Consider the following 21,343-nt stretch of genomic DNA (forward strand, 5'->3'; position numbering starts at 1 on the left):
AAATTTTCAAGTAAACAAATAGAAACCATAACACATTAAAATTTTTTAGATATACTATTTTTATTCCAAAGAATAAATGCTCAACCTCTCCAAATCACAAAATTTGCAAGAAGCCTCTGATCACCTCATAAACTCTGAGTCAGGCATCTGCACAGCCATGGGACTCAGGAAGCCTGCTGGCTTCTAAAACACTGAGAACGGTGGGTGCAGAAACCCCTATTCTAGTGAGTTATTAACCTAACAGTTTCCCTTCTCGTGCCCCACAGAGCTGCTCAAATTATTGTTTGTTCCTGAGCTCATACCATCTCTTTTGTGATAGTTACTTTTGTTGTTTAAAAAAAAAAATCAAATTGTTACTTTGATTTGTATGACCTCTGAATACAAAAGTATTACTGTTTAAAACAGACTAACTCTACTTGCTTTAAATACTTTCTCAAACTGTTTTTGCATTTATTGTTAATGATCAATAAAGATGAGGGAATAGGAGATGCCAAACTCTGAGATAACAGTATGTTCCATCTGGTTTAGTAAGACTTCAGCCATACAGTGGTTTTGTAGTTACAAACTTTTCTACATCTCTTCCCAGAGTATTAGTAGTAAGTCCAAAGAGTGCAGGACTGTGACACTTGGAACAGAACACATGCACAGAAAGTAAAATCATTTCAGAAAGTCACACTGTCTATAGCCCACACTGCATTTTTAAAAGATGGAAAGTGTTTTCCCAGGCTGGTAAGGAGCTCCTCCTACTCAACACTTCCCAAGCTGGTGACAAATGGCCTTGACTCTCTAAGGTGTGTGCCACTCTCACCTGATTTGGATGTGCACACTCAAGGCTGATGAAGTCCTTCCCAAGCTTTCTGCTTAGAAGCACCAAGACTGTTCCAGTGAAAGAATAATGTGTTATGAAACCCTGACTCCAAAGAATTCCAGTTCCCTTCTGCTTCTCCTCAGACTAGCTTTCAGACTACCTAAATATCACTAGTTCCATTAAGTAAGGAAATAAAACAAAAATCTTTCATCCATAGGATGAAGGTTTCATCTCTGAAACAGGAAGCCGTTGATACCCCACCTTCCTTATAAAATTTTCTAAGGACAAAAAGAAAAATGATGACAAACTGCATTGACCATGTTGTATGTAAACACTGTTGCAAAGGGTTGTCTTGTTTTTTAAATGGCAGACAGCATCTTTGTTGTAAGTCTAAGTTAGGAAACAACTTTACATTCAGAATCTCATTATTTGGCAGCTAACCTGATAAATTTGGGAATGTGACACACGTTAGCCTCTGTCCCTAAATTCACACCCTGAGGCTGAATGGCAATAATTTCAGATGACAACAGACCTTCTAGGTGTCACCTCACACTATGTCCAGTTGCTCACAAGTAAGCAGTGCCAGCTGGAGTGAGAATCTTATGCTTACAGTACTCACTCTTCTCAAACAAAAACCTACAGACCTTATGTTCTTGTGTCATGGCCATCAAAAAAACAAAAATAGTAAACAAACCTCACTATTTTTGTTCATTCTGCCCAAAACATGATGAATCTGAGCCAAATATTGCCACCTACAAGATAATATTTTGCATTTCAGGTCAACAAACAACTAATCAGATGTTTTCATTTTGTTGGAAGAGTTAACTCATAGTTTGTAAAATCTAATACTGTTCTTAGTACATTCCTAAACACCCTGACTAATGCTAACTGAAACAAAGAACCTGTTTCCTCAAAAATGTATTAAACTACTACTTGTCTGCAATATTACTTAGGTTCCTAGAAAAAAAATTCTCTTTCCAAGCTATTTTTATGTTCTTTTACTTGAATTTTATTTACTTTGAATGTGTTGTGCACACATATGGGTCACAATGCACATGTGAAGACCGGAGGACAACTTGCAGAATCTGTTCCGTTTTTCCACTATGTGGGACCCAGGGTTCAAACCCAGATAGACAGGCTTGGCAGCAAGCACCTTTACTCGCTGCCCTGTTTTTGGTTTGAGCAGGACCTCTCTCTGTAGCTCAACCTGACCTGGAACTCATATAGCCTAGGCAGACCTTGAACTTGCAGCAGTCTTCTACCTCAGCTTCCTGAATGCAGAAATTACAAGTATAAAGCCACCACAGCTGGCTACAGGTTACTTTATATTTATATAAAAAGGCCAAAACTCGGTTAAATGTCATAACTGAATGTCAAAGGTGCCTCCTGGAGATGCATGATTTTCACTTTGTTAATTCTCCTGTTGATTAAAGTATTCTACAGACTGAACTGTAGTCAAATCATGAGGTTCAAGTTTCTTTCATTTTCAGTTGATCACAAAGAATTATACAAAAATGAAAAAACAGAGCTGCTCCCAGTCCACAAAGCTTGGCAAACACTGAGACACTGACTTTTCCCTAGTATCATACAATATTTTACTTTAACAAAAAATATTTAGATAAGTTTCAAAGTTCTCTATTATTGTATAGTTATCCACTGAGGATGATCTGTACATTCAGCAAGATTGGACTAAGTATCTAAGCTAAGTAATCTGGAGAAAAAGAAAACAGCAAAGTATCCCTTTTCAATTTGTTTCATACTTTTTTTTTTTTTTTACAGAAAACACAGAATTGAGATAAAACTGTAAATCACTGTAAATCTGATCTTGACATTAGAACCTGCAGTATGTAAAAATTCCAGTTGTATATTGCTAGTCATTTGTCAAATGATAACCAAATGTGTTAAGCGTGTAAAATAATGTTTGGGTGATTGATACTGCCATGGATCCTTTTGTTTGATTTTATATATAAGCTCAGATATTCTAATAAACTAATTTTTTTCATCTAGTTAGTCTTTGGGTTATCACTTCTCGATACATAATAGAGATGTAGATAAGCAACAAAAAGATAACAAAGAAGTCATCTAGAAAGCCCAAAATTCCAAACAAGGCTTCAGGTACAAAATCTAGAGGTGATATTAGATAGAAAAAAGCTCCCATTAAACAAAGCATTATCCGAATGCGGAACATCCAGAAGAGACCCCCAACTGAAAAAACTTCCCTGAACGCATGTCTCAGCAAGGTAGGGAGGTCCATGATTCTTTCTATAATCTGGAGGAAAAACAAGTACAAGTACCACAATTTAACATCTAGGATATCAAATTAATTTTATACAATTTACAGATTCAGCTAAGATGAATTGAGGTGTATTACACACTTAATATCACACTTTCCAACTATGCATTTTTATTTAAAAATAATTTACTTACTAGATTTTTATAAAACAGGTCTTTATAAAGCAGGTCTTATGGACAACTGAAAACATGCTTAAAATGTGAAACATAGATGAAAACATTATCTCAAAGTCTGATACTTGAAATACTACAGAATTTTGAAGTGTTCTAAAACACGAAAGATTCTAAAGTCTAAAGCTTTTTAGCCAAAAAGTTTTGGATTTCAGAACATGTCAAATTTATGATTTCCAAATTTGGGAGGCTCTACTTGTAAAATCGATGCAAATTCTTTGAAATCTGGAAACTCTGGTCTCAAGCATTTCAGCTAACGTCATGCAAAACTCAAGTTATCAATAATCTGATTTAACAAAATAAGCCAAGAAACTATAGGCCAGAAATGTTGACTTACACCTGTAATTCCCAGGATCAGAAGGATGAAAGGCAGGAGGATCAACAATAGCTCAAGGCCAGCCTAGGCTACAGAATGAGACCCTGTCTCAAAAGAAAAATATTAATATAAATATATGCATGCTTACAGTCTGAGAATTGTTCCCAAATCTCAGATTTACTATCACGATATATCTGGGTTGAACTCAAAAGTAACCAATTATCAGATGAAGTGACCTTGTGGAACATGGTACCTTGGGGTACAATTTCCTAACAAGCTAGAGATAATTTAACAACTGAGTATTTAATTACTCAGAATTACTAAGAAAAAAAGATATACTGGACAGAAAAGGCCTATGTAATAATAATAAAAAAATAATAAAAGGTCAGACTACGTGAAAGTTTTATAACAACGGGGATTGAACCTAGGGCACTGGTAGGCAAGTGTTCTAGTCTGAGCTATATCCCTAGATCTCCTTTAATTTTTTATTCAGAGAACATCTCATCAAGTTGCTAACACTGGCCTTGGATTTGTGATCCTTCTGCCCCAGCTTCCCAACTACCTGGGATTACATGTCTGCTCCACCAGGCTTGGTTATTATACATTAAAAACATACTAACATGTGTGCACACATATGCAGATCAGAGGGTTACCACATTCTATAGCTGTCCCTAGAGGATTAAATAAATAAATACCCTGGGGTTGGCGAGATGGCTCTGAGATTAGGAGCACTTGCTATCAAGCACTTGCTACAGGACCTAGGTTCAGATTCCAACACCCACATTAGGTGGCTCACAATCGACACTCCAGTTCTAGAGGTTCTGATACCCTCTTCAAGTTTCCATGGACACCTACAGCATGTGGTGCACAAACAACATCAAGCACACGTACATATAAATAAAAACAGCCTTTAACATTTGTTTTTCTTTTTAGTGGTAGGTCAAAAACAGCAAAGGTGGCACATGCCTTTAATCCCAGTACTTGGGAGGCAGTGTCTAGTAGACTTCTGTGATTTCAAGGCTAGCCTAGTCTATATATCAAGTTCCAAACAAGCCAGGGCTAAATATTGAGACCCTGTCTCAAAAATAAAAAATTCTGGCCACAGGGAAAGCTAGTGATTGACAATGAAGACAGTTTAAACTTGGTCCAGAACACATAATAAGACTTAACATAGTCCAAGAGCTAGCTGATAAATCTTAGTTTACAGAAAGAAGTATAAAGGCTCTCTCTGACTTTGCTATAACATTACTTACAGATCTAGGCTGCCCTGAGAATCTCCGGTTATAATCATTAACATCTTGACGCAATCTTATAACATCCTGAGACTGATCATCTTCACCAAATACTGTTAGTAGTAGAGTTACCTGTGTATTACAGGAAAAAGCTGTTACACCTTCTGCACCATTATTACTATTTTTTCATTTTGTGTTGTTCAAGAGAATGAGAAAAGCTTCTGAATGTGTATTCATTCACTCCTTTGAATAAAGGCAACATGGGGGGACAAGTAAGTAATTACTGCCTTACAGTAAAATGTAATATAAAATGTAATTTATAATTCCTCCAAGATAAAATTGGTTCCATATCTAAACACTTAACTCTTAATATTTTCCTGTCCATATCAGGGGCTAAATCCCATAGTTCTCTAGAAAAACATATAGAGATAAAAGGATGATAGGAAAACCTTCAGTAACAAAGTGACATTAAAAATATAAACCTAGCAGGGCACACTGGTTCACAATGGTAATTCTGGCACTTGGGGAGGTAGAGGCAGGCAGATCTCTGTGAGTTTGAGGCCAGCGTGGTCTACAGAGAGATTCTAGGACAGCTATTATTTTTCAGAGAAAAATTAAGCATTTCTGAATGACTAATTTTTACTCACATTTGATATATCTTTGAATGCTATCATAATACAAAAATTACAATAGTATATGGCCTGACTCTCTGAAACACCAATCTCTTTTGTAATAAGCAGATAGAAGTCTTGGTACTGTCACAGAACAAAGATTAATTAGTCTTGTTACTTATATGACTATGGTACAAATGGCACACAGTTGCCTCAGGTCAATACAGGGGGTTTGAAAAATATGTGTAGCTCAGAACAACCTATAAAAAATAATCACTGTTAAATATAATGAGATAAAATGGAAGGGACTAAAAACAGGTTTAGTGGGCTGGAGAGATGGCTTAGTGGGTAAGAACACTGGCTGCTTTTCCAAAGGTTCTAAGTTCAATTCCCAGCAAGTACAGAGTGGCTCATAACTTTCTATAATGGGATCTAGTGCCTCCTTCTGACTTATAGATGTACATGCAGACATAGTACATAAATAAATCTTAAAACAGGTTTAGTTTTGAATCATTCTACATGTTTTTATTCTTCCTCAAGTCAAGAAAACCACTAATCAGATATTTTCCAAGCAGTTAAATGAAGAAGTAACTAAATGAACAGCAGACACAGTCAGTCATCCACTCCTTCACAGAGCTGTTAATAAAAATGTCTCTAAAAATAAAGTAATAATTTTAAGTCTCCAGCAAGATTAGCCCTTAAATGTCAGGACAGTCAAATCAAATCTTAAGAGATTTAATCATGATCCATGGCCTTTTCCTTCTTGTAACTGCTCTTTTCTAAAAGCTAATGTAAGTTTTAAGAGCTTGAATTTTTTTTTTAATGCAGTCTTGCAAATAATGGTGGTGCACACCTTTATCTCAGCACTTGTGAGACATAGGCTGCCAGATCTCTGTGAGTTCAAGGCCTGGTTCACACAGTAAGTTTCAGGGCAGCATAGTGAGACCTTGTCTACAAACAAACAAATGAATGAATGTAATCCTGCAGTAAATACTGAGCATCTACTGTGAGGCAGGCAGTGCTGGTGGTATGCACACAGAAAGAAAGATGACACAGCTTCTCCACAAATGGCTTAAGATCTACAAGAGAAACAGGGAGGCCAGCTTGTTACACAGCATGTTATATGGCACTGCAGGTGGTATCAAAAATGAACTTTTCCCTGGGATGCCTCCCAAGCCTGAAGAATAAGGAATAGTCTTGAAATCTTGCTGTGAGAGCTTGGAAAGCTAACGTACAGAGGGGAGTGACAAGTGAGCTCTAGTCAGAGACAGCATCCTGTGTGTGGAGATACAGCAGCACTTTCTACTGTCTTGCTTCCAGGTTGAATGACTACAATTATGTGCGCAATGGCTATCCCACTAAGATACCTTCATAACCTTACTAATCCCTAGTCAGTTTTCCGTACAACAAACACACACTTTAGGAAAGTCATGGGTAAAGTTAAAAAGGGGGGCTGAGTAGTATGTGGTGGTCTGAATAGGAATGGCCCCCATAGGCTCATGTTTGAATACTTGGTTATTAGGGAGTAGTACTACTTGACAGGGATTAGGAGGTGTGCCCTTGATGGAAGAAGTATGTCACTGGGGATTGGGCTTTGGGGTTTCAAATGTTCAAGCCAGGTCCAGTGTATCTCTCTTCTGCTGCCTGCAGATCAAGATGTAGAACTCAGGTCCTTTTCCAGCACCATGTCTGCCTGCTTGACCTCTGCTATGATGATAATGGACTAAACCTCTGAAACTGTAAGCAAGGCCCAATTAAAATTTCCTTTATAAGTGTTGCCATGGTCATGGTGTCTATTCACAGCAGCAGAACACTGGCTAAGACATGGTGAAACTCATTTTACAGTTTAAGATACACTACACGGCCTCTATGTTTCTGGCTAAAGGTAAGAACTACTGGCAATTTGCTTATGGCAAATTGACTGCCTACGTCACAGATCAAATTAGCCATAGAAACAATGTGAGGGGGAAAAACCAACTTTTCTTCTAACCATGTGAGAAAAAATAAAGAATGAATGAAGTAGAGTTGGGGACTACAGATATAAAAAGGAAACAAGAAAATCTGGCTTTCCTGCTCTAACAGTAATGGGGAAATGATAGCTAGAACAAAGGATATACATACTGTAAGAATACCTGTGAGGTTTCATTATTAAAGTTCAAAGTAAATGGAGCAATTTAAATATTTTAAAAAGGGAGAACAGTATGCAGGGGATGCTATCTGCCAAGTGTTTATTTTGTTAATTTATTCCTTTGCTGGTCATACAACAAAGACTTAGGAATTAGGACAAGCTCAGTTATCACTTGATTTTCACTACAACTGTAGGATTTCAAATAGAATTCCTTTTTTATGATACCTTAATGACTTTTTAAAATGTATTTTTAAAAAAATTACTGAAGTCACAGACAAAGTAGATAAAAATGAAGTTTGGCTGAAAAAAAAACCTCAATTTAAATTTAAAGCTGCTAATACTGGGCAAGTGAGATGGCTCAGTGGTTAAGAATGCTTACTGCTCTTGCAGATGACCAGGGTTCAGTTCTCAGCACCAATATGGTAGCTCATAGTCATTCATAACTTCAGTTTGAGGGATCCAATGCCTTCTTCTGACCTCTATGGAGTTCTGCACACACAGGCTGCACATACATACACTCAGGTATATACACACAAAATAAAATATTTTTAAACAAAAATCCTAATATTTGTGAAATGAGATAAGTGATTTATATGCACACACACACACATATATATATATATATATATATATATATACACATAGAGAGAGAGAGAGAGAGAGAACATTACCGTTTGTCTACAGATAGGACAACTGATTGCACCAAGCCAGGACCCATATCGCCAGTATGCAATTATGCAGGAACCTAGTGGAGTATGAAAACATCAACAATGAAGCTTTAAAGTCCTTATATGATGGTCAAGTTTCAACTGTCTGATACCATTATCTTCCTTAAAACATTGTTTTATTATACTGTTTATCTACATCGTTTATTAAATATTCCTTGAAAAAAATGTTACTTCATTCAGCTAAATCTTCAGGTAAATTAAAATCTGACAATATTTGCAAACATATAAAAAAGCAATTAGTTCAGCTACTAATTAAGCAGTGGACATTTTTATATAATAAAAAGCAAATATTAATCACCTCAGTGACTGAGGCCTCATAGAAATAGTTCCCTATGTAAAATAAAGATGATGTTAAATATGACAAACTGTCAGATAATTTTTGGTCCAAATTTGATGTATTTAAAGAATCCTTTTTTTTTTTTTGAGTTCATGAACCAGCAAGGTGTAGACACATGCCTACACTCCTAGCACTTGGGAAGCACATACACCTGGAGTTCAAGTTAGTGGGCACCTTGGGCTACCTAGTGAGACCCTGTCTCAACAACAACAAAGGATTAGAAAGGATTAAAGGAGGAGTGGTGGCTATAATCCTTTCACTTGGGAGGCTGATGAGAGCCAGGAGTTTAAGATCAACTTTAACTACACAGCAGGTTCAAGACCACCCTAGGCCACATGAGATCTTTCCGGCCTGCCACTCCAAAAACTGAACACCAAATTACTGAAGTATTGGGTTTCCTTGATAAAATGTATATCCTAGCTTAATATCTGAAGTTCTTGTTGTAGGTGATGTTCATGAGGATGGGGACGAGGCTCAATTAATAAAGTCTTAGCTGTACAAACATGAGGACCTCAGGAAGTTCCCAAGAACCAATGGAAGATATTTGGACATGGTGGCACACACATATGATCCCAGCACTGGGGAGGCAAAGAAAGGTGGGTCCCGGGGGCTCACTGGCCAATCAGCCTAGCCAACCTGGCAAGCTCCATGATAGTAAGTGGATGCTCCCCTCCTCATAAAAGAGAAAAGGCTAGGCCTGGGGAGTTGGCTGAGTATGTAATGTCAGAGCAAGGATTAGGACCCCAGCACGAATGTTCTTTTTTTTTTTTTTTTTTTTTTTTTAAGACAGGGTTTCTCTGTGTGTAGACCATGTTAGGCTCAAGCTTGCAGAGATCTGCCTCCCAAGTGCTAGGACTAAAGGTGTGTAACACCACGCCCAGCTCCATGTTCATTTGTTATTGAGGCTGTTTAAATCACTTTGTGCCTGTGATTCCAAAGCAAAAAAGATGGCAATATGAAGATCCCTGGGCCACGAGGGCCAGAATGGCCAAACGAGCAGGCTCCAGGTTGAGGGAGAGTCTGCATCTCAACAGTAGGTAACTGAGGACACCACCACATGCATCCCACCACCCCCCACACAAAAGAAAAAAGGAAAGGTAGACGGTATCCTGAGGAAACACCTGAGGGTGACATGCGCTTCCCCAAACACTCAAATGAACACACACACAAAGACATTCATGAACAACAAAATAACCAAAGATGGCAACCCTGCCTGAAGGAAGAAATTTTATTTTATTGAATTTATACTCAGTAGATAAACACGTCGCTTCAATGCAGTAACATGAAGGGATTTTAGGGCTCCACATACTCGAGGCAAGTGCTCTACTAACTGGTCTGCGCCCAGCGCAGTGCTCTAGGCCAGAACTTAGAAGCACTAGCAGTCCAATTGTGGAAGCCAAAGTGACTCACTCAAACCAGTCAGAAGATGCCAGCTCTTAAACTGTGCAATGTTGGATGAAGAGGAGTCAATGTCAGCACTAGGTTGGCAGAGGCAGGAGCATCTCTGTGGGTTTAGGCCAGCCTGATCTACAGAGTGAGTTTCAGGACAGCACTACATTAACTGAGAGACCCTGTCTCAAAAAACAAACAAACAAACAAACACCAATACAAACTCAACTTCTGACCTCACATACATGCACACGTGTGCCCACACAGATACATGAACCTGTACACATACAAGTATGTGTACATGTGCATATACACATGCATACGTACACAAAAAGAAAGAAATTAATCTGTTAGTGCTATTATTTTCATCTGATAACATGTCTTTGCTTTATCTGTGAGGTTTTCACCCAAAAATTCAGCCTACTCTGACAGATAACTACACTCATTAATCTGAAGTACCTTTTCCTCAAACTAGGGTGTGGGTGTCCTTATTTTGAAAATTATGTAACTCCATTTGTCTTCACTGAAAAACTATGACTCAGCAGATTAAATGCTGCAGTTCATCTGCTATTAGATGCTTGATACTTTCTTATTCAATTTTCTCCCTCCACAGGAAAAAAAAAAAAAAAGATACTAAAGTATCATCTGCTGCCAGAGATGACTGAACTTTCATCTGGGTCACAATCTCTCTGAATCTATTTAACTGAAAAATGAGAACAAAATCTCACAGGCGTGACAGTGTTAAATAATGTAAATTATAGATGTAAATAAGGTGATTCTGTTGATATTATTCTGTTTACCGTAATGGAGAAGAGGTAACAACATGAAAGAATTACTGAAATAAAAGCTCTTGATATATGTGGTATTAGATCTACTGTCCAGAGAACATTTTTTGAGAAATTGCAAAGCAAGTTTTTTACTTTTGATTTTAATAAATAAAAAAATGTATGTGATATGGCTTAGTTGGTAGAGGGGTAGCTTAGCATGCACAAGGCCTTGGGTTATCAATCCTCCTCGGCTCACAAACTAGGCATAGTGCATGCCTGAAATCTCAGCACCTGGAAGATAATGTGGATCAGAAGTTCAAGGTCATCCTGGGCTACATAGCACATTTGAGGCCAATTTAGGATACATGAGCCCCACCTCAAAAGAAAAACGTACCTAACAAGTAGAGCAGGATATCAGCAGCAATCTACCCTATTACCTCAGACCCAAAGGTAAAAGCAAGAACACAATACAACCATCTTTCAATTGACAGGATTATCCACTCAGTGAATTAGCAAAGCCTGAGTTGGCAAATAAGTTCATTTTGCCTGCCAAGCCTCACAAACTGCCAACACCTGCCTAGAGGATGATTAAGGTTATGTCTAGATTCGGGAGCAAGGAAGGTCAGATGTATTGGGAATACCTGCCACAGGTTTGAGAGCAGGAAGATTTCTGTTTCTCTGAAGGCCATTAACTTCCTTCCCCCATCTGATCTTGTATTATTCTGCTATTCCTCAGCATTTCCAAAACCCAATAAAAAGACTGAAACTGGCTGGGCAGATGCCTCGGTGAACAAAGCATTTGCTGTGCAATCTTGAGGACCGATCCCTAGAAACCACGTAAGGGTGGATGCAGTAGCACATATCTATATCTCAGTGCTTTAAAGAAGGGAGGCAGAGACAGGAGCTTGTAGGCTAGGTAGCTTGGCATATACAGGAGTAAATGAGAAACCCTATCTCCAGGCAGGAGGCAAGGCATCACACCAGATTCATCCTTTAACATCTATGCACATACCATGACACCTGACCACCAAAACAACAAATAAAAAAGAGAAAAGCTGAAAGATCATTAGTAGAGCTCAGGGAAGGGCTGGAAAAAGTTCTGGAGAGAAGAACTGTCCTCCCTTGGAAAAGGTAGATAATAAATATCAACAGATAAGTCAGTGTTCTCTCTTATGTTAAATATGTGGACAAAACAAAAACAAAACCTTACTGAAGTTGCATGCATGGTTAGCATGTGTTCTAGGTTTCTCATTCTGTTTCCAACTCCTTAAGGTCACAAGAAAGACTAAAGACAGGCTGTAGGGTTTTGTGACTTAGTTCTGGAGACAATAATCTTGCCATTCAAAGTTTGCATAACAAAACTGACAAAATTTGAAGAAGGACTCAGTGGACCCATAATGTTACCTGTAAACTTGGACTACTCTTGCAAGAAACACATTGCTAATGATCTAGAAGCTTATTGAGTTTTCTTTTTTAAAGCTTGGAACCCACAAACACTAACACACTAAATAGAAAATAAATTATGATTTAGTACCTGTTTGTGTGTGCATTCACAACCACACATACACAGGAACATACTTTTTGGGTGGGAGACTAGGTCTCATGTAACCCAAACTGGTCTTGAACTTGTTCTCTATCTGAGGATGACTTTGAACTCTTGATCCTCCTCCTTCCACTAACTACTAGGATTCAGGCATACACCATCATGCCTGACTTACACGATCCTGGGGATCAAGCCCGAGGCTTGTGCATGGTAGGCAGACACTTTACCAACTGAGATACATCCTCAGACCTTACTATATTTAGCATCTGAATAATATACTATTATGTGGATGGCAACTAGGGCAGGACATCAGAAGCAACCTACTTCTCTCAGAAAATAGAGGTGATAAAAAGAAAATTAGCAATCCTGCCCAATAGCCATTCACACAGGTCTTGCTTGAGTTAGTCACTTTAACCAAGTATGATACTGTTTGCTTACCACAGAAGAGATGTCCACAGTTTGTTTCAACGGGAAAGGAGGCTTGATGTAAGCAGATTGGACAGTACATTTCAGTGTAGAACTGCTGTCGAGCAGGAGCAGGGGCATCCTGGTGAAAGGACACAGACACATCTCTCAAAACAGAAATCACACATATACAATAGTTTAACAAGTGTTTTATTTAAACTACATGGCCTCTACCTTTCTTCTTAAATACAATTTGACAAGTATGTCTCTATGAATTTGAGGCCATCTCGGTCTACATATCAAGTTCCAAGCCAGCCAGAACTTTGTGATTATGTCTCAAACAAAAACAACAAGAGTAAAAGAGAGAAAAGAAAAAAAAAGTTTCTACTTCATTTCAGTTAAGGTCAAGTGCATAATTATTTTTATATAAACAACAAACATAAAAATTGTTCTCTTTTAGAGTAATTTAATAAAAACCACACATATATCTGTACAGATTAAGACTGGTCATTGCTGCTGGGTTTGGTAGTCTTGCCAGTAGTTCCAGCACTTGGGAGGTATGATGGTTTGAATGAGAATAACCCCCATGGACTCTTCCAAATAAATTTGAATGCTAGGCCTCTAGCTGGTGGAACTGTTTGGGGAAAGATTAGGAGACTTGGCCTTGTTGTCACTGAGGGTTTGAGGTTCCAAAAGCCCAACCCAGTCCCAATCGCTCTCACTCTGCCTCTAATATATGGATAAGATGTAAGCTCTCAACTCTTGCTCCAGAGCCTGCCTGCTGCTGCTCCCCACCATGATGATAATGAACTAATACTCTGAAACAATAAGTAAGCCCCCAATTAAATGCTTTCTTTTATAAGTTGCCTTGGTCTCTTCACAGCAATAGAAAAGTAGCTAAGAAAGAGGTAAAGACAGCAAGATCAGGAGTTCAAGATCCTCAGCCACCAGCAAGTCCCAGGCCAGACTGGAATACATCAGACTGCCTTAGTGTCCTTCTAACTCCCACAAAAGAAGAAAATGTGCTTAATCTGAAGAACAAGATAATGTAATGTAAGGAGTAAAGAAGCTGATGTTTCTTATTTTCTAATGTCTTCTCACCACTGCATATAAATGGAAATTATAACATCCCCTTATATAAATATACACACTACATAACCATACCTGTTCTGTTTGAAGTTGTTCTCGAAGCACCCTGACTAGCTCTTGGTTTTCTGGATGAATGTTCTGCTGTACATTTCTATTGAAAAGAATGGAATAAAATTTGCAACAATCATCAGATAAACCCAACTGCTTTATTAGTCTAATTTTTGACATGAACTCCAGATAACCACAGGTTGATGAGATGGCTCTGTGGATGCAGGCACTTGCTGTGCAAGCCTAATGACCTGACTGAGATCCCCAGAACCCATGTCAAGGCAAATGCAGAGAACTAACTCTGCCAAGTTGTCCTCTGACTTCCACGTGCATATCATGGCAGGTATCCCCCAGCCCCATTAATAATTTAAATTTTTTAAATTCATTTGTTTTGTACGTGGTGTACACATGTGTATGGTGGGTGTTCTATGGCACATGTGTGGAGATCAGAGCATAACTTATAGGAGTCGCTTCTCACCATGTGGATTCTGGGACTGAACTTAAGCCATCAGGTATGGCAAATGTGTTCACCCACTGACCCATCCCATCATCCTGGCTCAATAAATAGCTTTGCTTTTTTTTTTTTTTTTTTTTTTTTTTTCAGTTTTAGGAAAAGAACTACATAGGATCTGGAGAGATGGTTCAGTGGTTAAGAGCACTGACTGTTCTTCCAGGGGTCCTGAGTTCAGTTCCCAGCAACTACATGATGGCTCATAACTATCTATAATGAGATCTGATGCCCTCTTCTGGCATTCAGGCATACATGCAGATGGAACACTCATATATACATATAAGTATATGTATATATATATAAATTAAATACTTAAGTTGATTTTTTTTAATTTAAAGAAAGAAAAAGTACTGGTGACTCAATGTAACTTAAGCATAACTTAAGCATAATTTCAAGGATCGTGCATTCTAGACTACTCTGTGACAGCTTCCTCCCAAATCTGTGATTATCAGTTGACTTCAGGTTTAAATGGCAAATGATAAAATCCAGATGCTGGTATCTCAGGAATTTATTGCAAGCAAGTAAGTAATATATAGAACACTTAACACACTTCTTTCATATAGTTTCTCTAGGTTACACAGTTAGATAGCTCTACATATTATATATCTGAACATTTTTCCACATCTAATTAGGTATTTCTCCTAATTTTTCATGTTTAAGGAAAAGGGAAGGCATCAGAAGTTTAAAATTATGTATGTAAAAACACCAAGACAACTGATCATACTGGCTCTTGTCAACCTGACAGAGCGTAGATATATCCAAGAGAGAATCGTAACTGAGAAAATGTCTCTATAAGACTGGCCAGTAGAAAAGTCTATGACATTATTTTTTTCAAATTAGTAGTTGATGTTCAATTCACTGGGGGTCAAGCCACCCTGGGCAGGTAGTCCTGGATGGTAAAGAAAGATAGCTAAGCAAGCCATGCGGAGCAAGCCAGTAAGCAGTACTGCTCCATGGCCTCTGCCTCAGTTCCTGCCCCGAGTTCCTCTCCTGATGGAGTACAACCTGAGGGCTGCAATTAGAAAGAGACCCTTTCCCCCTAAGTTGCTTTTGATCATGGCCTTTATCATAGTAACAGAAAGCAAACTAAGACAAGAACATACCACTTAAAAAGTGCAATGGAAAAATCAGAAGCAAGAAGTTGGCAGCTTTTCTGGAGGGCTGGAGAGGTAGTTCAGTTGGTAGAATACTTGCCTACCATACACAAAGTTCTGGTTTGCTCTCCAGGGTTTTATAAAACTGAGTGTAATCTTGTATCCTGTATAAAAGAATGGCATTAGGCCAAGAGAGCAGTACTGAGGTTGGTTTTTTTTTTGTTTTTTTTTTTTGGCTTTTTGTTTATTTGTTTGTTTTTTCCTCTCACTTTTTCTACTTAACTATTTTGCATTATTATCCATACCACCAACTAGCTGATAGATTCAATTACAAAATTTTTTAAACTAGATACTTTCAAAGGAAATATTAATATTTTAGTCAAAGTGGAAACTATGAATTTAAATATTCCAAGTTAAGTCAGGAAAAAATATAGTAGCAGTCAAAGCTCAATGGAAGATAAAATTTTAGTACATATACACAGTCACTGAGACCAGCTATTACTAGGAAGAATCAAAGAGTCATTGACCTTTAGAAATACACAGTACCTCAAATAATTTCCCTTTAGTCTCACCTGAAGAGTGCATAAAGGAGAGTAGCAATCAAAGCAAAACTGACCACCACTGCCACAAGTACTTGATCACTCACTCCTTCTATAACTGAATCATCCTGTTGCAAACTTTGAACTTCACTGTAGTATCTGGCCATTACAGGTCTACAACATGAAGAAGTGAAAATGAAAAATATCAATAAAAGCAATGTTAACTCTGGCTTACTGCTAACATATATCATACTTACAGCATGCTCTTTAGAGTAGGTACCATGAAGTACAACTCCACCTAAGGTTCCCCTACTAATGAGGTTCTTTTGTTGTTTTGTTTTTTAATTTGCCAGAATCATTATTTGTGGGAGACAAAATACTATTTTCTTTAAGGAAAACAACTACTCTATGACCCATATACATATTTTTAAAATAAAATTTTTATAATACTTTTTCTGGAGGGCTGGAGAGGTAGTTCAGTTGGTAGAATACTGAGTTTGCTCTCCAGGATTTTATAAAACTGAGTGTAATCTTGTATCCTGTATGGAGGCCAAGGCAGGAGGATCATTCAGGTTCAAAGCCAGTTTGGATTACATGAGTTCCAAGTGATCAAAACAAAACCTTCCTTTTGTTTAGGCTTAGCACCTTTAAGGAAAAAGATGTTCTCCTACCCAGTTGCTATTTTCTAACACAATATCAAGTTGTCTCCAGGTAGCTCTCACCCCTCTGTCTTAGCATGTAGAGAGAAAACATAGTCTGCTAACGTACTATGATATTGCCCAGCACATGCTCTGTTCACAGATCAAGTGACTTAACCAACTTACAGTACTGGTAATTTGAAAAGCAGAATTCATCTAGGCAACAGGACATTTCTCTTTCTACTAAAACCATTTGAAATAATGAAAATTTTCAAGTTTGAAAACTATTAGCCAAACCTGAATGAAGTTCAGCTTACAGTTCAAAATTCCTTAACTATGTGGAATAAAGGAATCCACTTTATTGAGACAGTATACACAGTAAAAAAGACATCAAACTCCTTCCCAAATTCTAAAGAAAAATGATAGCTATGCTACAAGTACAGTATAGCCATACAATATATAGATACAATACTAAAGTATGGGGGAAGACAATCCAACTACATTGTGGGTCAATCACAGGTAATTCTCCCCAACCCCTAGTGAAAAAACTGTAAAGCTCAAAGGCTCATATCATCACTAAAGGGAAATGATGGGAATAGTCAATTAAATATATAATAAATAAAGTTCTGCATTTATGTACATTATTGCACAGAAAGCTTTTATCCAGGGCTGAGGATCTATCACAGTTGACAGAGTCCTTGCCCAACATTCATAAATTGGGTTTCAATCCCTACCACAAAATAACCTGGCCCACATCTGGAATCCCAGAACTTGGAAGGTAGAGATGGGAAGATCAAGTTCAAGGTTATACCTGGCAATATAACAAGACAGAACTGATACTAGCTTAGGACACATAAGCCCCTGTCTCAAAAAGTTTTATCCAAAATTATCAATTTGATGAATCTCTCTTAAGAAGAAAATACTCAGTGTGAAAAAAACAATACCCTTGAAATAGATCTGATTTAGTTGCTAGTAAACTACTTCTTGTGGAAGAAACCTAAGAAAGAAATGTTTCAAGGGAAGGTTTCATCAACTTTACATAGAGTGCCAGCCTGATATACCAGGAACTTTTTAAGGACAGGTTTCAAATTCCCATTGTGAAACTACATACAAGGATACAAGGAGAGGGAAGGAGGGAGGGAAAGAGAGGGAACTAGAGAGGGAGGGTGGGAGGGGGAGGAAGGGGAGAAAGAAGGGGAGAAAGTGGAGAGAGAGAGAGCCTACACTCTACTTTTATTTCCATTTAAAAACAGCCAAATGAACTGCCAGCTGAAGCTAAGGGAAGAGGGCATTTTAGATAATCTAATGACAGGCCAGAAGTCAGTTAAGACCTTTTCTTTATTCGGTACTCTCTTTTTAAATTAGAAATGCTATGGCTGTGATCAAAGTCCTAAGGCCAGAGCTGAGAATGTAGCTTAGTACAGAGTACTTGCTTAGCATGCATAATGCTCTGGGTTCCATTACCAGCACCACGTAGACATACTGGGAAGGTAGAGACAGGAGGTTCAGAAGTTGGTTACATCGGAAGTTGGAGGTCAGCCTAGGCTACATGAGACCCGTCTCAAAAAATTAGGCCAGGTATGGTAGTTCATGCCTTTAATTTCAGCACTCAGGATGTAGAAGCATGCAAATTTTTGTGATTTGAGGGCCAGCTGGTTCTAACGTAAGTTCCAGGACAGCCATGGTTATGTAAAGAAACTCTGTCTTAAAAAAAAAAATCAGCGAAAGCAGTATTTTGTAAGCCAAGTGCATCAGCTAAAGCATTATAGTTACTATCATTACTCATTTCTCCAATGCCTTACACAGTCCATTTTGAGAAAACGGGATAACTGAAGCCATTGGGTGGACCCCTTACACAGCCCCATGAGTCAGGTAGCAGCCACCCAGCACAGACTAATAAATGCCTTATTCCTGGAAGTAGACAGGGAGCACCTTATTAGTTTACTGAACTAAATTTAAAAGTGTAAGTCCAAGGACATTGAAGTCATATCCAGGAAACCATGGACAAGAACTTACCCAACATGCCAGACCAAGGAAGGTCTAACTCTCACCTGGACCCAATAAAGTAACAGACACCTACCACTGGGATGCTCTAGCCCTACTACCACCTATGGCCGACACCTGGTGTGTGCACCAAAGAGCAGCAAGCAAAGGACTCCCCAGCTGTCCCTGGAGTTTCAGCTTGGCTTGTAATCCTATTATCAACACAGCCTACTCAACTACCCAGCCTGTTCCCCCTGAGCCTACGCAGGAGCCTACCATTTCCTGAGCACTGTTTGGCTTTTTGCCTTGAAACTGGACTCTAGCTTCACTCTCAAACCCTGACATGTTCCCCTGTTTTTGACATGTGTACTCACAACCAAATCCAAAATTTGTCATATGGAATGGCACCATCTTCCCCTGAACTCAGGACTGTTGTGGCTGAGAACTAACCAGTGTAAGGCCTACAAAGACAGCTCAGGAAAGTCCTCCCCCCTTCGGTCTCACCTCCCTTGGGTGTTTTTCTAACACTGTCAGGGAAAGGGGTAGGGGTGACAGGCCCACAGAGAGAAAAGCGGAAAAAGTAAGAATTACTAGAATTTACCTTAAACAAAGGAAAAGTGACCCCGGCCCCTAGGTTCAAGTAGCAACTTGATGGTCATATGTGGCTTTTGTAATTACTTTCAAGGAATTCTTAATATAATTTCTATCCTGAAAGGTAGTTAGAAGCACGAAACAAATCAGTAATGCTACTTCTGGCATAAAAGCACCTTGGACTTGCAGACTCGATATACTGTATCAAAGCCTTGAGTCTGAGCAGCTGGAGTTAAAGGTGGTTACAATACAGATAGGAGTCTCTCCAGCAAAGCTAACACCTGCGGTCTCCATGACAAATACAAAGCCCAGATCAAGGGAACATATACTCACTATTTGCTTACCTAACAAGATTTAGTCACTGAAAGATGACACAAGTTCTACAGAAACATTTTAGTATGGAATGTGGGAACTCTAGTCTGACAAAGATCCACAGGCACCCACACAGAAGCCATAAGCAGAGGAGATTCAAAGTCAGGCTTTCTAAAGGTATTTCAGCTCCTCTAAGAAAAATGTTTGCAAGAAAAGCCTCTGGGAAGGCATGAGCTAAGATTTATTGTTTATTTACTTTTGGTACCAAGGATTAAACTCAGGCCTTGATGTCTGCTCGGTAATGAATCTAGCACTACATCCTCAGCCCAAGATTGTTTGCATCTATAGAATGATCGAGTATATGTAATCACTAAACAGTAGTCGATAAAATTGTCAATAAACGCAGCAGGCCGTGGTGGCGAACTAAGGAGGCAGAAAAGGCGGAGTTTAAAGCCAACCTGGTCTTCAGAGTGAGTTCCAGAACAGCCAGGGCTACACAGAGAAACCCCTGACATGAAAAGCCAAAAACCAACTAAAACCAAACCAATGCTTTTTGGCAATTCTAAGCGGTCAGCTTCTGGCGGGAAAGGGAAGGGCTCCGGGAACTGCAAAACAGAGTGACTTCCTGGGAAGTTAACCTCCGAAGCTCTCCAAATCAAAACTGGCATACCTTTTGACTCCGCAATTCTCCCAGGACTCCAAAGCATGTATCTCGTATCTTGGAACCGCCAATGCCTCTGCATTAAGGTCCAGGTAGAAGAATGTTTATTATAGCATTGTTCTGAGACGCCCTAAACTGGAACAAAGTGCACATCAACAGTAGAGTGGGCACAAGGTTGTATTCATACAATGGAAGACTAGACAATCATGGGACTTTGCAGGTAATTTAATATTATTTAAAAGCCGAAACCACAATATGGATCCATTCATAAAAGTTCAAAACTGTACTACATGCACACTCACCTGGCAAAGCTAAAACAGAAAGCAATACAGTGTCTGTCACAAATATCAGGCTAGAAATGATAAGGACAGAAGAACTGGGGAATCTGGCAATTCATTTTATTAATATTCCTCAAACATGTACGTCCCACGCACTGTTTTGCACACCACTTAAAAACGAATACGAAACCCTACAATGTCTGTAAGAAAAAAAAAACAAAAAACAAAAAACCCCACGAAACTTGGACAAGGATGCACCTCAGTGGAGCCAATTCCAAACCCAAGAAACAGGCCTTGGGGAACAGTCGGGGTCCTTACGCACTGGTGAGCTGGAGCCCACCTCTCACTTCGAGTAAAGTTTTGTGGCAGAGGGGGCTCCAAGGAGGAACGGGTGGCTCCCCTCAGCCGGGCCAAAGCCGCCCTCGGCCACCGAGACGCGCCCACGTCAGCCGCTCCACCTTCGCCCCGCGGCTCGGGGCCGGCTCGGGCGATTCGATTCGGGGCTGAGCGCAGGCTTCCGGGAGGAAGGCGGCTCGCGGAGCCCACCCTCGCGCGGGGGAGCGCGGCCCCGCGGCCCCACCGCGCCGGGCCCCGCCGTCCGCGCCCCCGCGCGGGGCTCTGCGGAGGCGTGGCCTGGCACAGGCTCGCGGCCGGGGAAGGGGGCGCGTACCTCTCCGCGGCAAAGGAACTACCGTGCCAGTCGGTGTGACAGAACGGAGTTCATTTCCGGGGACTGCCTAGCTACTCCTCCTCGGGGCGAGCACGAGCGGCTTCTTAAGGGAGAGCGCCGGCGTCGGCGCACGCGCAGTGCGGAGCTTCAGCGAGGGCGAGCCGCACGGAGAGAAACGCCGGCGCGCCACCGCAGCCCCCCC

The 21,343-nt window shown here is 39.6% G+C and overlaps 1 protein-coding gene across 5 annotated transcripts; it reads right to left on the reverse strand.

Annotated features, from left to right (window-relative positions):
• Positions 1–426: 426 nt before the first annotated feature.
• Positions 427–21,303, reverse strand: Rnf170 (ring finger protein 170). Of its 5 annotated transcripts, none has more exons than XM_055593507.1 (8): positions 21,142–21,303; positions 20,203–20,323; positions 16,042–16,182; positions 13,892–13,967; positions 12,761–12,869; positions 8,230–8,303; positions 4,841–4,951; positions 427–3,077 (listed from the first exon to the last, which is right to left on the reverse strand). In XM_055593507.1, the coding sequence occupies exons 3-8, from the start codon at positions 16,173–16,175 to the stop codon at positions 2,808–2,810; spliced, it is 774 nt and encodes a 257-aa protein (XP_055449482.1). In that variant the 5' UTR covers positions 16,176–16,182; positions 20,203–20,323; positions 21,142–21,303; the 3' UTR covers positions 427–2,807. The 5 variants fall into 5 exon arrangements, with proteins under 5 accessions (XP_055449482.1, XP_055449481.1, XP_055449483.1 ...); XM_055593506.1 differs by having other exon boundaries at positions 20,203–20,328; XM_055593508.1 differs by lacking the exon at positions 21,142–21,303 and adding an exon at positions 20,794–21,102 and having other exon boundaries at positions 20,203–20,328.
• Positions 21,304–21,343: the final 40 nt, after the last annotated feature.

This window comes from Psammomys obesus, unplaced genomic scaffold (genome assembly GCF_907164565.1).
Source record: "Psammomys obesus unplaced genomic scaffold, mPsaObe1.curated_primary_1811, whole genome shotgun sequence".
NCBI lineage: Eukaryota > Metazoa > Chordata > Mammalia > Rodentia > Muridae > Psammomys > Psammomys obesus.